The 18706-nt window shown below is 47.5% G+C and overlaps 1 protein-coding gene across 4 annotated transcripts in view; it reads right to left on the minus strand.

Moving 5' to 3' along the window:
• Window positions 1-18706, minus strand: part of RGS14 (regulator of G protein signaling 14) — a 507547-nt gene that overhangs the window by 397051 nt on the left and 91790 nt on the right. Inside the window, exon 1 of one of the 4 annotated variants that reach the window (XM_069651539.1) lies at window positions 4849-4998. The exons of the other annotated variants lie outside the window; for them this stretch is intronic. Within the exon in view, the coding sequence (XP_069507640.1) occupies window positions 4849-4884 (36 nt within the window). The 5' untranslated portion in view covers window positions 4885-4998. Of the gene's footprint in view, window positions 1-4848; window positions 4999-18706 lie in introns of those variants that run through there. 4 annotated transcript variants of the gene reach the window in all.

Raw genomic sequence — 18706 nt, forward strand, 5'->3', positions numbered from 1 at the left:
GTTTGTAGTGTGATCACGAATGGAATGAAATGGTCACTCCAAAGTATTTGTATCAGTGGTGCTGTGGTGATAAGTTTTTTCTTGGCAAAGATTGTGTCAAGGGTGTCCTGCCGAGTGTGTTGCCCCTCACCAGCAGTTGTAGTTTCATGGTTGTTAGCTTCCCAATTAGTGAGTTTTGAGAGTTGGCATGTGTTTCTTCGAACCAAATGTTGAAGTCCCCCAGGATTATTAGATGTTCGTCTTTCGATGGCTATGTTGGTGATGGCTTCTATGAAGTTGTCGATGGTTGCATCGTACGTCGGTGGACTGTAAACCAGTATGAATTTAATGTTGGTTTTTTACTTTCAGGTGTACTTTGAATGCTATTGCGAGGCTGCCTCCTTTTTATGTTTGCCGTTTAGCTGAAGGCATTTAAAGTTGGTGGGGAGGCAACTTTGGAGTGTGATCTTGTAGTTGTCATCCAGCCATGTCTCTGTGATAAATAGGATGTTGATGCCATTGTTGCAGAGAAGGTCGAAGATCTCTGTTGAGTGTTTTGACATGGATCTTGCGTTTATTAGGTCGCAGTGGATTGTGAAGGTATGTTTTGGTTTGTGCTTTATTGTTGGCACCGTCTTCTGCCTGGTGTTAAGGTTTCCTTCCGAGTCAATCTCTAGTTGAGGTGTTGGTACAGTTGTGTCTGTGTCGTCGAAAAGCTCTTCAAGGTTCAGTCTTGGGTTTTTGTTTTCATCAGGCTCCTCTTCGAAGTTTTGTGGCTGGCGAGCGAATGGTCCTCTTGTTTTGGGGATGGAAGGAGTTAGGGTGTCGATTATAGCTATCTCTAGCTTTGTCCATTCTTCTTCTGCGTGGTGGTGTTTGGTTGTTGGTCATTCTTGACTTGTATGTTGGGTCGGTTTGTTCTGGTGAGTGGTTATATGCGAGGTATGGAGTTCGGTATAGGGATTTCTCTTCTCTCGGTGCTGGTTCTGTTATCATTCTTGTCTGTGGGGGTATGTTCTACGGTTGAGAGTATTTGGTGGTGTTAAATTTGGTGTGTTCTTTCTGCTCTTTGTCCTTCCTTTGGTCCAGTTTGGTTTTGCAGCATTTTGTGTTTTGAGTGTTTTTTTTTTCTTTCTGGTTGGTTTTTGTTCAGTTTGTTGTTACAGAGTTGACCTTTGTGCTTTTGGTCCATCTGTCTTGTGGTGTTTGACTTGGTGTGGGGGATTGTCCAATATAAGCTTGTGCTCCATCTATTGGGGTGGTCTAGTGAGGTCACATTGCTACTAGCATTATATCGCTAGGGTTTTTCGGTGGCTGTTCCTTATGTGGCTCTCCCTGGGAGAGATTTACAGCAACAAACAAATCTTTATGGTGTGAAGCAGGCTATTGTTCACAGCACCATCTCAGAATGTCAGGGCCAATGATCACAGTGCCGGCGCGGTGGGGCGAATACTTACTGCGCAGTCCCAATGTGGCACTCTCTAGAATTGGTTTAAAGTTTAAAGGCCTTCTTGCCAATTCTCTAATGGTACGACGCACAGATCTATCCCAGTGTGGTCCAGGCTAAAAGTCATGGTAATATCCCAGTGTGGGACAGGGTTATAATCATTGTGTTCTCCTCGAGAGGCGCAGGTTGGAAGCCCAGTAATGTAAAGCCCTAATGGTGCGGCATAGTCCAATAATCACACTACTATTCTAGAGGGCAGAGGCTAACAATCACAGCATTATTCTACTGTGGTGCTTTCTGTATGTAACTCAGGTCTGTAGGTGGTGAGCTCTAAAGGTGCGACTCAGTCTAATAATCCCAGAACTATCCTAGAAGGCAGAAACTAATAGTCACAGCGCTATTCTCTTGTGGTACTTTCTAGATGTGATTCAGGTTAACGTGCTAATTTCTAAGTGTGTGGCGCTGTCTAATAATCACAATATCATCTGAGGGCACAAGCTCATAATCACAGTACTATCCTAGAGGCAGAAGCTAATAATCACAGTGCTATCCTAGAGGGCACAAGCTAATAATCATAGTACTATTCTGTTGTTGCGCCTTCTAGATGTGATTCAAGTCAGTAAGTGGTAAACTCTAAGGGCGCGGTGCAAGCTAATAATCACAGTGCTATCCTAGAAGGCACAAGCTAATAATCACAGTGCTATCTGGATGCGACTCAAGTCGGTGGGTGGTAAGCTCCAAGGGTGCGGTGCAAGCCAACAATCACAATATCATCTCAGAAGGCGCAGGCTAATAATCACAGTACTATTCTGTTGTGGTGCTTTCTAGAAGTAATTCAAGTCAATAGGTACTAATCTGTAAGGGTGCAACGCAGTCTACTAATCACAGGACTATCCTACGAATGCACAAGCTAATAATCACAGTACTATCTTAGAAGGCACAACTAATAATCACGGTACTATATTAGAAGGTGATTTGGAAGGGGGGAGCAATATCTGTTGGTATTGCACCACATTCCAAACCAGCTTACGCGCGCCTCCATTTTTGCTGCAGCGCTCCTGCTCATGTTTTTCTTGCCTTGCGGGATCTGCCCTTGGAAACACAGTGTTGGTTCCTTCATTTCTTGGGAGCTCCCTTCTAATTTCCTTGACAGACATCTTGCAGCGTTTATTGTGGGGATTCTGTTAGTGCTCCTTTAGAGTGTGAACAAAGTTCATTCAATAAAAGAAAGATGGCGCCTTGGCCGACTACCCGCTTTCTTTTAGCCTTAACGGATTGGCCACATGGGAGGGCAGTACCTGGCATTTAGTGCACTTGCATCACCTTTAACTTGGTTTGCAAACATTAAACACCTACTATTATGCTTATGTCAAGGTTGTTAGGTAAATAATTAGCGGTTTTCTTTTCAAAATAAACTATGACCAGTCCATCCTACTTAGAGTTCGGAAATGTATGGGTTATAACAACAAATCCCACCTACACAACATGGGCCCCTATTGCTCAACCAGGGAAAGTAGGGAGTCCTGTCTAAACTCCAGAGAGATCACACACAGTGCACTGGACCAGAGACGGCGCAAGAAGTGCCAGCTAGACTGGAGACCGTTTCCTGCTCATGCCAAGCACTGGCAAAAAGTCAGAGACATTCTGTGATTTTAGAGCTGTGATGGAAAGGAAATGCCAGAAATTTCAAGAGCAGGGACAATAGAAATAAAAAGGAAACAAGCAACATGGAATCAAAAGACACTTTGAGCCAGGAAACATATTGGTCACGTGACATGGATCAAAAGCTGCCAGAAAATGCCTCCTTTTCTAGGAAACGTGAAGAACTACAAATGGTCACCTCTTCGTGCAGCCATTGTATTTATTCTGTCCCTGCGCAGGTCCTCACCTTAGATACAATCACCCTACCTGTCAAACTCTATGCCACCTCCTCTAACCACCGCCAGACCGGATGTCTCTCCACAGAACATGACTCCCACACCCGAGGCCAATGCCATTATTTCATTCCACTAGAGACCTCACCACCCCTACCTTGCAGAAATGGTCTTTGCCCAGAACACCAGTCGACTCCTCAGATCCCAGTCCAGTTCACACACCCAATCACCCACTTCCAATTCTGCGTCGTTCACTCTCTTCGCACCGCCCCAACCCACCTCCCCCCAAACTGGAAATCTATTCCCATCAGTCCACATGTTCTGCATTTAAGGTGCACCAAAACAAGCGCCATCTCCCACCTAAAGGATGTGCTCTCCTCACTTCCAACCCACGAGAACACGCTGGTGAGGTCACAAAACCCTAGCCTTATTTAATCTAAATGTTCACTGAAATGAGGTTTCATTGTTTTTCTATGTCCCTTTCAGCCCTCCCATCAATCAATAACTAGACCATTGTCAATATCTGGGAGTTCCAGTCTCGTTTGTCGCCTGCGCATTCACAGCGGCTAAAATTCTACCTGCAGCAATTCTGGACGAGATACTTAATGTAAACCAATAGAAATAATGGAAGGGGCCAAGCAAGGGTACATCAATGTGTGTGCAGAGCTAGAGCGCGACCAGTTTTATGGGCAGCTGGCAGGAGCAGTCTACATTATGCGACTCACTATCATTGCAGCTTTCTCAAAAGTTCACCCAACAGCTGTATAATAAGGTTGTTCTCCTCCTACTATGAACATGGCTCATCTGGTCTTGCTCTAGAGTTTAACATCTGTGCGCGTCATTTCTTGGCCCATCTCTGGATTGGTTGGTCAGCTCAGAATGCTTTCCTCTTTAAAATCTTAACCCTAGGTCCGGAATTCGGTCCCGGGTCATACCTACCCTAGCGGGGTCTCGGACAGACCTGCATTACGGCCCAGTGAGCCACGAAAACCTGCCTGGCTTGCGCTTGTATGATCCTGTGGTCACCAAGACATTCCCGGTCACTATGAGCACATTCTTACGTAAACTAAATACTTTACGAGCTGCGAAAAGAAGTGTGAAAAAAGCAAACTCAGCAGTCATGGGGCGGGGTCTGCCGACGATAGCCACACCCAGCGGGCCACTGACTGCAGATTGTAGCCCTGATCGGGCGTATCAATGCCTAAAGTAAACCGCTCTCAACTAATTACCCAAACCACATTGACTGCAGGCTGCAGCAGGTTCCTCTAATGGCAACGGGCAGTAACAGGGCCCAGTACATACAGAGAGATTTCCCCCCAGTGCCCATGTCCAGATAAGTGCAGGCTGCAAATGGCATTCCTTAATGGTCATGACCAATAGTAACTGGGCCCGGCATGATGAGAGATCCCTGCCTGGTGCCCACGTCCATATAACGCAAACAGGAGACCCGACATGCCTGGATCAAGCGGGTGGAAGCAGCATAGAGCAGAGTCAGTCCCTACCCAGTGTTACCCCGAGCTTAGTATCCCATCGCACCCCATCCCTTACCCTCCGGCAGGTGGGGACTTCCAAGCAGTCCTGCATTCCGCTGTGACGCAGGTGGCGAGTAACCGGTTAGCAGTAATTGGTGCAGCGCGTCGGGTGCGATGAGGGAACCAGCAACCATCCGGATCCACTGTCATTAGTCTGTCAGCTTCTCTTTGCATGCCTCGCGCACCATCACAGGAAGTGTTACCATAGAACCCAAACTGTGGCAGGAAGTAGTGGTTGCTCTAGGGAAGAGAGCAGCAAACCTCTTCCTCAACTCTTGTGGGTTTGCACAGATAATGATGAAACTTTCAAAAAAATGAAAACTAAAAATATATAAATATACGTGTTTGCAGCACACACGCTTCTGGAGATGTTTCACTGGTCAAGTAATGTATCAAGAGTGTCGATGTGGCGAGACCTCCCTCCTGTACAAGCACAATGTGTAGAAAACTAAATTCACGTGCATTTAAACGTGGGACTACACCCAAGAGCAGAGTCTCGCTCACTGAAACACTGTTTCGCTGGTTTGAGTCTCACACCTTCGAGCACAGTCTCACGCATTCGGAAAAAGTTCACTCTTTAAAACACCATCTTCCCTACTGTGTCCAATTTATGCGACTTGTGGCACTGTCATTTGGTGGTGTGGATGGCAGGGGCGTTGCTACGGGGGGGGGCGAAGGGGGCTATAGCCCCTGATCTTTTGGTTGTAGCCCCGGATAGAATCTCAAGAGCTACAGCCAAAAGACTAGCTAGCCCCCAGTCCCAACAGTTCCGACATCAGCTTAGCCCCGGGTCTTTTCCAGACCTAGCAACTCCCCTGGTGGATGGCATGCTGCCAGTCTCAATTTCTCTTAAAGTGTGCAAGTTTCACTCCTTGATGACCAATCTGACTAATCTCACACCTCAGCACCCGATCTCATACACGCCAACCCTCTCGATTTAGGCGGGAGACTCACGATTTTTCAGTGAAAAAGATGGCAATTTTTCACTTTCTCTTCCCTAAAATAATTTTAACCCCAATGCGTTCCAATGGGAGAATTAATTTCAACCGATTTCTCTGACGAAATCTCAATCCCATGAGCGTCAGAATGTTGGCACCTATACAATCTTACATCATGGGGAGGTCTCCATCCATGAGCACAGTCGCACACATTGGAAGCAACCAGTGCTTTAAGTGGGATATGAAATCAAGAGGAGGGTTCTAATGAGCTGTGATGCGATATTAGGGGGGGGGAGGGGGCAGGGTTCTGAAATGGGTTTCACTCAGCCTAAAATCCCAATTAGCTTTAAAAGAGGCGTGGCCTGTGTAATTAAAGGAGTTTCCTACCGGAGCCAATCGAGTTTACAGATGTGCAATCAAAGGGCACACATTCTGGTTCAAAATATGTATTTAAATACGGTAAATGGGTGTAAAAATGTTCACCAAAATAAATACATTCAAATATGAAACAGAACATCAAATCAAAAGGAGTAAGTACACCATGCAATCCCACAGTTGTTCTGAAACAAATTCATACATTTTTCGTACATACTAACAAGAGGCATTCTAATGAGAATACTTTAATACAATGTGTGGCAAAAAAATAATAATCAAATAATGTATTCTCTTATAGTTTCCCCTTCATGTTTCAAAAGTGCCTAATTTCACATTTGTTTAACTGATGTTGCGATTCTAAACATTACTGAAGGTGAGGGGGCTGTTGCGCACATCAGAAAGGGCTGCCTGAGAGGAGAGCTCCGGCACGAGATAAATCCTGAGCTAAATATATCCTGCCAGTGCCAATTCGGACACACCAGAAATAGAAAATCCGGTGGTGGAGGGCTCGTGGAACAAGCCCTGGGAAACAGGATACGTGCGCCGCAGGACAGCAGAGAAATCCTGCCTGATGCAGCGGCTGAGAGGCTACAACGCGGCCTCCCGACGGCTCCACAGGACATCTACTGTGGGCCGCGGAGTTGGAGACCTGCAGCAGGCCGAGTTGGGGGAGGGGCGCCATAGCTGCAGCAGGGCGCTGCTGAACGAGGAAAGGACACCGAGTGGCTGCCCTCCCCCGGTGTGATACTCCAACAGCAGCCAACGCCTCAAAAGTGGAGGAGGTCGCTGGAGCTGCGGCGGCAAGCTACACATCCAAGATCCGGAAGGGCAGCATCGGAGGAGGAGACCCCGTGGAGCGGGCCGGTGGCTGCACTTCGCTCCCGACGGGTGTGCGGCTGGAGGCGCTGTGGGCACCGTGCAGGCCTGGCCTACCCGGCCCCACACGGCCATGCACAAGACTGCTCCGTGGGGCCTGGTGTGCCCCAACACAACGTGGCTGCCATGCCACCGAGGCATACCTGGAGCAGAAATACACGGAAGGAGCGGACATCACCCGCCACCCCCGCCAAGTAAGTGGAACACGACGGGGGGCTCCTGCCAGCATGTGTACACCCGGAATCACTAATCGGCGCATGATTGCTGTGGGGGTCGTCTGGGGAGCCCATGAGGTTACAGTCAAATTGAGATTGGGGTCTCAGAGTCACGGCGACCTGAGCCCGCATAGACATTGGGAAGATCTGCATTCAGACCTCTGGTGCGGCCTCGGTATAGACCTACAAGTTTGAGGGAACTGTCTGCCAACATAGCATATCCACTACAGTGAAGAGGACCAGACAGTTCCCCCCCCCCCCCAGGCAATATTTCAACGGCGGGCTTTGCGGGCCTAACCACACGCCTTAGAGACATGCAGGAGTTCCTCTGTTAAAACCTCAACAAGGTGATGGCCAACACGAACCCGTGGGTGCGCAGTGGGGAGATATAAGTGCCAAGAAGGAGTGAGGCCAACCTCCGATCAACGTGCAATACATCCTGAGCCAGGTGGGGGTACAGGGACAACACCTTCACTCCTCACCCACTATTTTTTATTTACTTTTTCTGGCCAGTAGCACATTAAGCACAAATACCTGGGAGAACACAGTCCACCCCCAAATCGAAGGCTGCGACACATGGGCCGCAATGAGAAGAAGGGCTCAGGAGGGGGAAAAAACAGCCCAATGGACTCCTTTGCCAGCTCCCAGCCACACGTAGCGGCTGAGGTGACGCCACAAACACCCGATGGACAGGAGACGGATCCTTTAGACCACCTGGCAACATTAGCACAAAACGGATTCTTGGCGGTTAATGTCATGTTGGATGACATAGTAGCAACAATCGGATCTTTGAAAGCGCGGGTGGAGAAGGAGAGTACATGCATCAAGGAGGCAGAGAACAGGATAGGCACAAATGAAGACACGATCTCGCAGCATTGCTGTGACATAGCCCAACTTAAAACAGAACTACATAAAACTCAGAACAAGTGCGAAGATCTCGAATCGAGATCGCAGAGGAATAACATCCGAATCGTCAGGGTCTCGGAAACATTCGGCAAGGGCCCCATGGAGAGACAGGTGGAAAACCTATTGAAAACTATCCTGGGAGTGGAATCCTTTTTGGAACACTTTCTTGTCGAGAGGGCCCATCGCACCCTCGCACCCGCTCCAAAGCCAGGGGCTCCACCCCGCACCATAATAGCACGTCTCCTTAACTATAGGGACAGAGACACAATACTCAGACTGTCCAGGGAAAAAGGATCTCTACATTACGAGGAAAATAGAATACACATATATCCGGATTTCTCAGCCAATATACAAACACAGAGAAGGTCCTATGAGTTCTGGCACCGTGCTTACAGCAAGTCCTGAATTCATTTTCAGAAAATGATAGCTGTGAGACCATGCTAGAGAAATACACCTCCGGCCTGCAAAAATTAGTGGACAAGTATGCCCCACTTAAAAATAAGCTAGTCAGAAAAAATAACAATCACTGCAAATGGTACAATGATGAAATAAACATATTGAAACAAGAGAAACGGGCCAAAGAAAGAACTTGGCTGCAGAACCAATCACTAGAGAATAGAGTGGACTGGAAACGAAAAGACCTAGAGTATAGAAAGGCAATCAAAAATGCCAAACTCAATTATTACAACAGAGAAATAGAGTCAGCTGCTAATTCAATGAGTAAACTCTTCGATATCCTTAAGACAATTGAAAAGCCAAAAGCACTCTCAGTACCACATAATCCATCTAAAGAAGACTGCGAGAAAGTACAAGAAGCCTTTGCAGCTAAAATCTTAAAAGCTAGAGCTAATATAATTCAAGCAAGGGAATCCACGAGCACGGAAACTTGCCCCACAGCAGAGCCCAAATCAGGTAATAGGGACAGTTTTCAGTTCAAAGCTATAACAGAGGAAGTTTTCTGCCAGGTATTAGCCAAAATGAAACCTACTTCATGCGCTGAGAACATCCTGCCCACAAAAATCATCCTGGATAATAAAGAAATTTTTGCACCAGCTCTCACTAAAATAATTAACACCTCGTTTTCCGAAGGGAAAATTCCCAACAGCATTAAAAAAGTTACAATAACCCCGCTGGTCAAAAAACCGGGCCTAGATCCGAAGGACCCTAGCAATTTACGGCCAATAACAAACTCCAATTTTGTTTTGAAGATTCTAGACAAAATCGCCACTAATCAGCTACAACAACATGTTGAAGCACAGGGGTTGCTACACATACAGCAATCGGGCTTTAGAACAGCCCACAGCACAGAATCAGCTATGCTTGACCTACAAACCCACATGCTAGAGCTGATAGAACGGGGCAAGTCTGGGATGCTCATGCTACTAGATCTTAGTGCTGCTTTCGACCTAGTGGACCATCAACTACTACAAAAGGCCCTAGACAAAACCATCGGCTGCTCTCCAACAGCATTGGCCTGGATAGCTTCCTTCTTAAGTGATAGGAGAGCACGCATTCACTGGGGAGACACTTTCTCAGAAGCAGCTCTCATCCTATTTGGAGTACCGCAGGGAGCCAGTCTGTCCCCTTTGCTTTTTAATATTTACATGCGTAGTTTGTGTGAGTTATTGGAAAACATTGGTGTGTTCTTCACCAACTACGCCGATGATACGCAGCTGGTCTTTGAAATGACGGGAGACTACACAATAGATAGTGCAAAAGTAGAAGAGGTATATAAAACCATTGATATCTGGATGCAGAAGCATTGGATGTGCCTCAACAACAGCAAGACTGAGCTCATGATCTTTGGAGCTCAGCATGCCAGAATCAAACTAGGCGATCAATACGAGGCTTTTAGTATAAAAGATGCCAAAATTCCAGTACTACCCCAAGTTAAAACACTTGGGATGGTGGTAGAAGCCTCAGTAGGGGCCGAATCGCAAGTCAACTATCTATACAAAAATAATACTTATTACTTGCGCCTGCTGAGAGCCATCAGACCCTACTTAAGTGAAGCAAATGCGGCTAACATCGCAAGAGCGGTCATACTATCCCGTCTTGACTATGGAAATGCACTATTAGTGGGGGCCACCAAGAAAGAGTTGCATCGTTGTCAGGTCATTCAAAATGAGGCAGTCCGTATTGTTAAGGAAATCAAATTTGGAAACCATATTTCGGAGGCAAGGAAAGATCTTCACTGGCTCAGAATCGAAGAAAGAGTCCACTTTAAGGCCATGACGATCGTGCATAGATGCCTATTTGGCACGGCGCCAGGATACCTAAAAAAGAAATTCGCACCTTATACACCTAAAAGAAACCTGAGATCAGCCGACACAGGCCTCTTGGCCATCCCCAGGGTGAAACGAGCAGCAGGGGGGGGCCGAGCCTTCCCATTTAGGGCAGCCAAATTTTGGAACAACCTCCCAGGGAATCTTAGAGTAGAAGGAAATTACGGCAATTTCAGGAAACTTCTAAAAACATACCTCTTCCAATAACCCCCAGTGATCTCAGAACCTCTCACTGGTATCTCGACCCTTCCGGCGTTCGACAAGACTCCTTTCTCAGATGTTCTCCGCGCCCTGATGCCTGCGGGCTGCCGGCGCGATATAAACACATAGACATAGACATAGACATAGACATAGACATAGTTGGTTAAGAAACAGCTACGGATGCGCAACGTGCCTCACGCCCTCATCTTCCCGGCAAAAATGAGGATCCAACATGGAGGAAGAGCCCACTTCTTCGAGAATTCTGCGGAAGCCATGGCGTATGTGGAAGCCTCCATCCCGCTGCCTCCCGGGGACCGTGTGATGGATCAAAATGCGAGACCAAGGCCGGGAGAGGGGAGACGAGACTCTGCAGATTGATACAGGAATGTCATATCCACTACAGGACAATGGTAAAGAAATGCTAACAAAGATGGCCTGGACCAAAGTTCATTGTTCATCGAGCCGTGAGCCTCCGACGAGGTTAGCCAGATGGCTACAACTGTAGTCCCTCAGGAAAGGTCCACTAATTCAAAGGAATGCCCACGGGGCAAGTTATGAGTGTGACTTGGCAGCATCGTCAAGTTCGGGGAGATGATGCGGGTGGGGGGGTCAGAACACCAGAGAATGTTTAGCTATGTTGAGCTATACGTGAAGGGGGGGAGAGGGGAATGTGGAAATGTTTTTCCGTTGGGTCTTTGGAGGGATGGGTGGGGAAACACATGTTTAAGGTTTAAAAGTAATGTGGTCTTGCAGATACAGTTGCTGCTCTTGCCATGTAGTTATGGGAATTATTGGAAACAGTGGCTAGCCACGATACACGTATGTGCAGTGCAACAGATGGGCTGAGGATACCTCTACTATCCTGGAATGTGTGAGGGCTAAACAACCTGATGAAGGTCAGGAAGGTCAGGAACTATGTCACCAGGCACAGCCCTCAGATTTTGATGCTACAAGAAACACATGCACTGGGAACTGTAAACATGAACATGCTGCCCAAATGGGGAAAGCTATGATACTACACGGACTACTCTTCCCAGTCCAGGGGAGTGATCACACTCATACATCCCTTACTGGGGTTCCAGACCAATGGACATAAGATAGACCCACTTGGAAGATATGTTCTGGTATGGGGGGGGAACTAGCAGGTAAACAAATAACACTGGTCAATACATATGGCCCCAACATCGATGATCCAGACCTTTACTGAAATATATTTGAGGCCCTCAATAAGCTGGATGCGTCAAAGATAATATGGGGAGGAGATTTCAACATGGCTCTTGACCCCACATTAGACAGATCCACCACAAAAATGAGGACACCCACCAGAACGGTTCTAACATTGGGTCACCTTCTCACACAAATGTCATTGATGGATACATGGTGCACACTACACCCTGATGCCAGGCGATATACCTACTATTCTTCTGTGCACGATAGTGAGTCGCGTATAGACGGAGCATGTCTGAGGCGCTGAAGAGCTGTGGAATCCTGCCCTGCACGCTGTCTGATCACTCCCCTGTGCTGCTGGAGCTTAGGCTAAAAAACACCCCCAGACCGGCTAGAAGATGGAGAATGCCTGGTGGGATACTGGGTGACCCAAATGTGGTTGAGTCTCTGCGTGTCGAAATAGTTGCCTTCTTTGCAAACAATGCTGGCACAGTAGAACGGGTCTCCACGATCTGGGAGACCTTTAAGGTTTGGGTCAGGGGAGTCCTGATTTCGAAATCCAATGGTCTCCTAAAAGAAGTAAGAAGGGAGCTTGAAGGGGTGGAAAATAAATTAAACAACTTAGAGGAAACCTACAGCCGTACACATGACAGGGACACTCTCGCTGAAATCCACAAACTCATAAGGGATTTGGATGACCTGGCCGCTAGAGAAATACGATATATAGCAGCCCCTGCCAGGGCACACAGATATGGCGAGGGAAACAAGACTGGTAGAACATTGGCCAACCTGATTAAGCATGAGAGGCAATCACACCCGATTACCAGTATCCAAATGGAACAAAATGAGGTGGGGACGAGCGAGGAAGGCATAAATGGGGAATTTGTCAAATTTTATCAAACACTATATGCAAACAGGGATAGGAAGACATACACTGAGATAAAGACCTATTTGGCGACACTGGGTCTCCGGAAGCTCCTGCTTGAAAATAAAATGGCACTTGATCAGCCAATCACTGCAGAAGAAATTGATGAGGCGATTAAAGAACTTTCGTCAGGTATGGCACCGGGCTCTGATGGGCTAGGTGCCGAAGTCTATACGGAGTTCCGTGCGGAACTAGTTCCCATAATGCTGAAAACTTGGGAGGAAGCCCTAGAGAAAAACATACTGCCCCCAACAATGAGAGAAGCCATAATAATGGTATTGCCCAAGCCCCGACGCCCACTTTGTGATATGTCATCATACAGGCCCCTCTCCCTCATTAATGCTGACGCTAAGGTATTTGGGAAGGTGTTGGCGAATCGGATGTTACCCAATGTATCCACTCTGGTACACCCAGACCACAATGGATTTATCCCTCAAAGATCTACCGCCTTAAACCTTCGTAGATTGTTTGGTGTAATGGCGCTGATAGATCCAGACAGAAACGCAGTCGCAGTGGCCCTCGACACCGAAAAGGCATTCGACTCCGTCTCATGGGTATACCTCCTCATGGTACTAGAAACATTCGGGGTGGGACCTGGCTTCATCAGATTTGTTCGACTGCTGTACACCACCCCTGGGGCCAGAGTGTGCACCAACAGGACCATCTCTGAGCTATTCCAACTGGGTAAAGGTACGCGGCAGGGCTGTCAGTTCTCACCCATACTATTTGCTTTAACCATAGAACCCATGGCAGCAGCCGTCAGATTGAGACAGAGATAAGGGAATAAAAATGAAAGGCTACACCCAACTAATCTCACTATATGCTGACGACACACATTTATACGTCCGAGAACCTGAGAAAAACATTGCGCCCATAATGGCCGACATTCATGAGTTCGCTGAATACTCTGGATACACCATAAATAATGCTAAATCGGAAATATTCCCGCTTAACCCCTCTACTAAATGCCCAGCCGTTACTTGTGGACTCAAATGGTCGAAACATCATATCAGATACCTGGGGGTTCTAGTATCCAGAAACAGACACACCCTGTACACTGACAATCATGACCAAGCACTACAAACACTAAACACTAACATACAGATTTGGAGACACCTCCCTATATCTCTTCATGGCAGGATCGCACTCCTTAAAATGATAGCTCTCCCCAAGCTACTATATTTTTTTGTAAACCTGCCCATATGGCCTGGCAGGGATTTCTTCTCTATTCTACGATCAATGGTGGTGACCTTCCTCTGGAATGGGAAAATAGCCAGAATAGGGTGGGAAAAAATGACAGAGCCTTACAGCACCAGAGGTATTGCTGCCCCTGGCTTTGAGCTCCATCTGGTCGCTCAGGCACAGTTTGTGAAATATTGTTATGAGGAGGCTGATGGATCGCCACATACGTGGATAGAAACGCACATCACATCCCCAACAGACATAAGATTGGTCATTTTTAACTCACGACACAAGGATATGTGCGAATACGATCCGTTGAGCTGTACGGTCCGGGCCTGGAGCGCAATATTTAAAAGGCTGAAACTAGAGACACCCTTCAACCCAGAGGCCCCCCATGTGGAACTTTCCGGGTATCCCCCCCCCCCCAACATTCAATACAAGTATACAGGAGACCTGGGATCCCAATATGGAGATGAGTGGGTGACATGTTCATAAATGGTAAATTTGCAACCCCGGAACACATCACAAGAACGTTGGGCGGAGGGCCACTCAAAACACTGCAATACTATAGAATGAGAGCTGCGTTTCAGAAGAGGTGGCCGATTTTCCCAGATGAACCCCCCCCCCCCACATCCCTGTGCACAACTCATTACCACAAGAGGGGCTTGTGAATTTCTAAATTGTATATATCAGTACAGACCCACACCCCACGACGAACCGGGTCAAAGATAAGTGGGAAACAGACTTGCAGATGCCCATTCCCGAGGATAAATGGAATAGATTTTATATTGTGCACTTCCGAAAAAAGTTTCACCAAACACTGGTTTGCGCCTGATCCGATTCAAAATCCTAAATAGACTACACTACACACCGGCTAAGGTGGCCAAATTTGCAACGGATTGTACTGGTGATTGCCCCAAATGCGGTTCCCCACGGGCATGTTCCTTTCATATGTATTGGGAGTGTCCAGCACTGGTGGGATTCTGGGGAAAGGTGGCTGAGATGCTGACAGAAATTACACAGATACCCCCACAGTTGACTCCTCAAAAATATCTATTCAGGGACATTGGTAAGTGCTCCGAGAAAATTAGAAGACTATTCAATGTCTCATGTGCGGTGGCAAAGGAATGTATCCTACAGACTTGGAGAAGTTCCACACCACCAAGCATGACCACTTTCCTTTGCGAACTGACTTATGTTAATGAATGTGAGGAGCAATATGTTTTGACCCAAGCCGGCGCAAGCCGACCAAAAGACATATGGGGTCCCTTCCGCATAGATCTGTGTGAAATGCTCTCCGATGATGAAACCACCATGTAACCCATTTTTTATAACATTGTGTTTATGTGATGTACCTATGTGATGACTTGAATACAATATGGAAGTGGCGCTGCTGTATCTGTTGAGACCACTATTAATTTTTAAAAAATTACTAAAAGGTGACATCCACTGGCAAAGAGCAGAATTGCCATTCATATATTTAAAGAAATTTGGTGAGAGAGGCCAGTGCGGAGAGCCCCGGCTTAAGGGCAATTCTTGGAGACTGCCAAGGCTGGGGCCTGGCTAGCCCACTTAAAGCCCTTGTGTAATGGAGTAGCTTCGCTCTTGGACATTATGGACTGAACAATCTATATGGCATGACGTATGGCAAACATTGGACAGTGACTCACGGACGACAGGAGGCGATACGCAGGACAAACTTGGAGGCAGATTAAGATCTGCAATGTTAACAGTTTTAGGGAAATGGGCAGGGCAGAGCGGTCTACAATCTGTATCTGCGGTTACATGCACCAGCAGCAGAGTCACTTCCGGCTCTTTGGGATTTCGTCATCACACAGTGCACTGCCCTGGGGACCCGAACACGGAGGCAGATTCTGAGTGATGGGCGACAGTTCCTACAGAGAAGTAAAACCCAGCTGCTGCATCACAGCAGATCCTATTTCTAGGTTTACTACACACGGTTCTGTTCAGGTTATGAAATACAGGTTTTCCAGACAAAAGTTTGAATGTTCCATGTTAAAGTCCCCTCCCCCCCACCACAAATATACTTAAAACAAGACATTTTATTTTTCTTTTTTAATATCCGACTTGATTCTCAATATATACAGTGCTGGAAATGCACGGAATGTACTCTAGAAACTCCCCCTGCCGCAATTTGGGAGGAGTGGGGAGAGGCCGAGGTTAGAGTTCTGTGGGCGGAGATGAGAGGCAGCGCCTGTTAGGTAAAATTTCACTTGCTGTCAATTTACCTCTATTCTATATTTGTGGATCCCCCACCTTTTTGCTTTTGTTTCAGCCTCCTGTCCTGACTTCTCGCCACTGGAGCACAGCCTTCAGCTGCACTCCACTGAGCTTTCACTCATTGCTCTGGGGAAACCTGTCCTTCTGACAGTCAGTACTGGGAAACATTGTTTCCCTTAGTCTTATGACTTTGCACACTGAAATACAGTTGCCAAAAGTGGCAACAAAGTACATTACAGTACCGTGCACTGGTGTTATGCCTGGCCGGAGAACAGCCATCCACAACGCAAACGGAGTAGTCTTAAAAGCCTTTCCTTTCACCATTGGCGGTTGCTATGGCACCAACATAAATGCCAGGAACAGGCGCAGTGCGCATCTCCGGCTGTGCTCTCCCTCCGTGCAGCGTTCCGTGTTGCTGTGGAAAACCGGCGTGCGTCGGTGTGTCATGGCCGAATACACCTAGAACAAAAGCTTGGCAATTCCATGGTGCTGGTAGTCCCTGGTGTAATTGCGATTCCGAGGCGGTTTTCTTTTCTTTTCTGGACCCCTGCATTCGACCCAGCTTTCTCTTTTGGCACCTCCTTCTCGAGACTAATTGGATTATGTAAAGAAATTCATCACTCGGATTGTCTCTTGGATATTCCCCCTAGCTTGTTAACTTCTGTGCGACTTCCTCTGCGAGCCCCTGTCTGCCTATTTTTTCTTCTTGGATTTATGGTTGGACACTGTCCTTTTTTCTGGATAGTATTGTGCACAGGACTTTGGGTGCTATGCTGCCTTGGTACACCGTTTTGCACTGCTGTTAGAGTGTCATTTTTCCGCCCGCGGGTAGATTCCTCTAACCTTACTAGCACCACTCCGTCCTGCATCTAAGTACCTTGATTTTTCCTTTTTCACTTACGCAATTCCACCAGTGTTTCAGGATCCTTACTCCAATAATACAAGTTAGGCTTTACCATAGTTGGGACGTCCTTATCCCGTTTTCTGCTACGATTACAGAACGGAAAGGAACCCAGAGCTTTTTGCCACCAGACGACTCTCCCAAAAATATGTCAACCTATCGCCAAGAATTCCACAGGTTAGTGTATTTCTGATTCATGCATATCGTGATTCTGTCAGGGTATTAGCACTGTCCGCAGCCTGGCTTTTATACCTGGTGGTATTGTTTGCATTATCATGTGAATTACAGCCCCATCTGCAGTAAATTACTGGGTGAGATTGTGCTTCATAGGAAAGGTCGCCCTCAGAGAGGGGACCCCTTTAGGGGTTGTTCCAGAGAAGACACCCAATTGGCCACTGGGTTTCCCATGAGGTACTGACAATCGGGGTCCTTGAGTTTTCAGGCCCTAGACATCCCTTAATGATTTTTTGCTAACTGGACAATGTGCCCAGGAGACATCTGGTGGCATAGCAGTTTATTTCATGTATTTTTACATTTTTTTACTGAGTCATGCCGCGCTTACCGCATTTGGCTCATGACTCTGGCTAGTGTCCATCATGGCCAAGCTACAAGGTCTTTGGTCTTCTCCTTTGGCCATTTTGTCCATTGGCCTGCCCCTTACGCATTGTGAGCTAGGGAGTACTTATTTGAGCATGCATCCTCTCGCAAAAGCCGATGCTTTTCGCGGGCCAATGCGTGTCACATGTGTGGGTATTGTAAGGAACTCATGGTGGCAACAGTAAAGACAGACACAAGTGATCACAGTTCAAGGGTGTTTATTAAACTTCAAAAGTTGGTGAGAGAAATGCCTAATCCCCCCCCCCCCCCGAGCGTAACCCCAGGCTCCCCTACTCAGGTGATCCTCCCTCACTCATCCACCCCCAAGGTTGGGTTCTGAGAGCACCAGCCTTTCCCTGGCCACCTGAATAAGGGATTCTCGAGGTCTACTCAGGAGAATACCATCACGCTTCTCACAGTACCCAGGAAGTTGGCTGGGACTGTCTGGTCCCAATCCACACTACTGGTGCCAGGATGTCTAGTGTGCACGAGAGCATGAGAGTCACAGTGGTCCACGATTGGACCACTGCTGGTGTGCATGAGTGGGGCAGATCTCCTCATTGGCCAGCAGGGTGCAACCACTCACTGGACTTTGAGATATGAGGCAGGGCCCCCAAGTGCAGACCCGCAGATCACCCTGAGGTCCGAATCGACCTCTACACAGAGCCAAGTATCCTGAAAAGCGAAGCAGATCCACAGACTGTCCGAAAAAGTGCAGAGAAGGGTTGGCACCCTGAGCCCGCTGCGGTCCCAAGATTGACCTGCAAAGGTGCTTCAACCATTTTCAATGGTGGGACCAATCACTCAACCTCTCCTTGGTGTCCTGCAAACGAGCCTTCTCGGAAGTGTCCCTGGGCCCGCCAGTGGTATGACCAGCTTGTACCTTGGCACCCGTGCTGGAGCGTTGCTACATCGAGTTTCGTCTTGAGCTTTGGGAGAACCCTAGTTCGCACAGCAAGGCACCTACTTGCCAAATCTCATCATCCCTACTGCACTGCTTTGGGCTATGAGAGAGAAGCATGTGTCAGTTTGGGAGACTTGGGTACTCCTACATCACTGTGCGAC

This window comes from Ambystoma mexicanum, chromosome 3p, assembly GCF_040938575.1.
Source record: "Ambystoma mexicanum isolate Mex_15411 chromosome 3p, UKY_AmexF1_1, whole genome shotgun sequence".
Classification (NCBI taxonomy): domain Eukaryota; kingdom Metazoa; phylum Chordata; class Amphibia; order Caudata; family Ambystomatidae; genus Ambystoma; species Ambystoma mexicanum.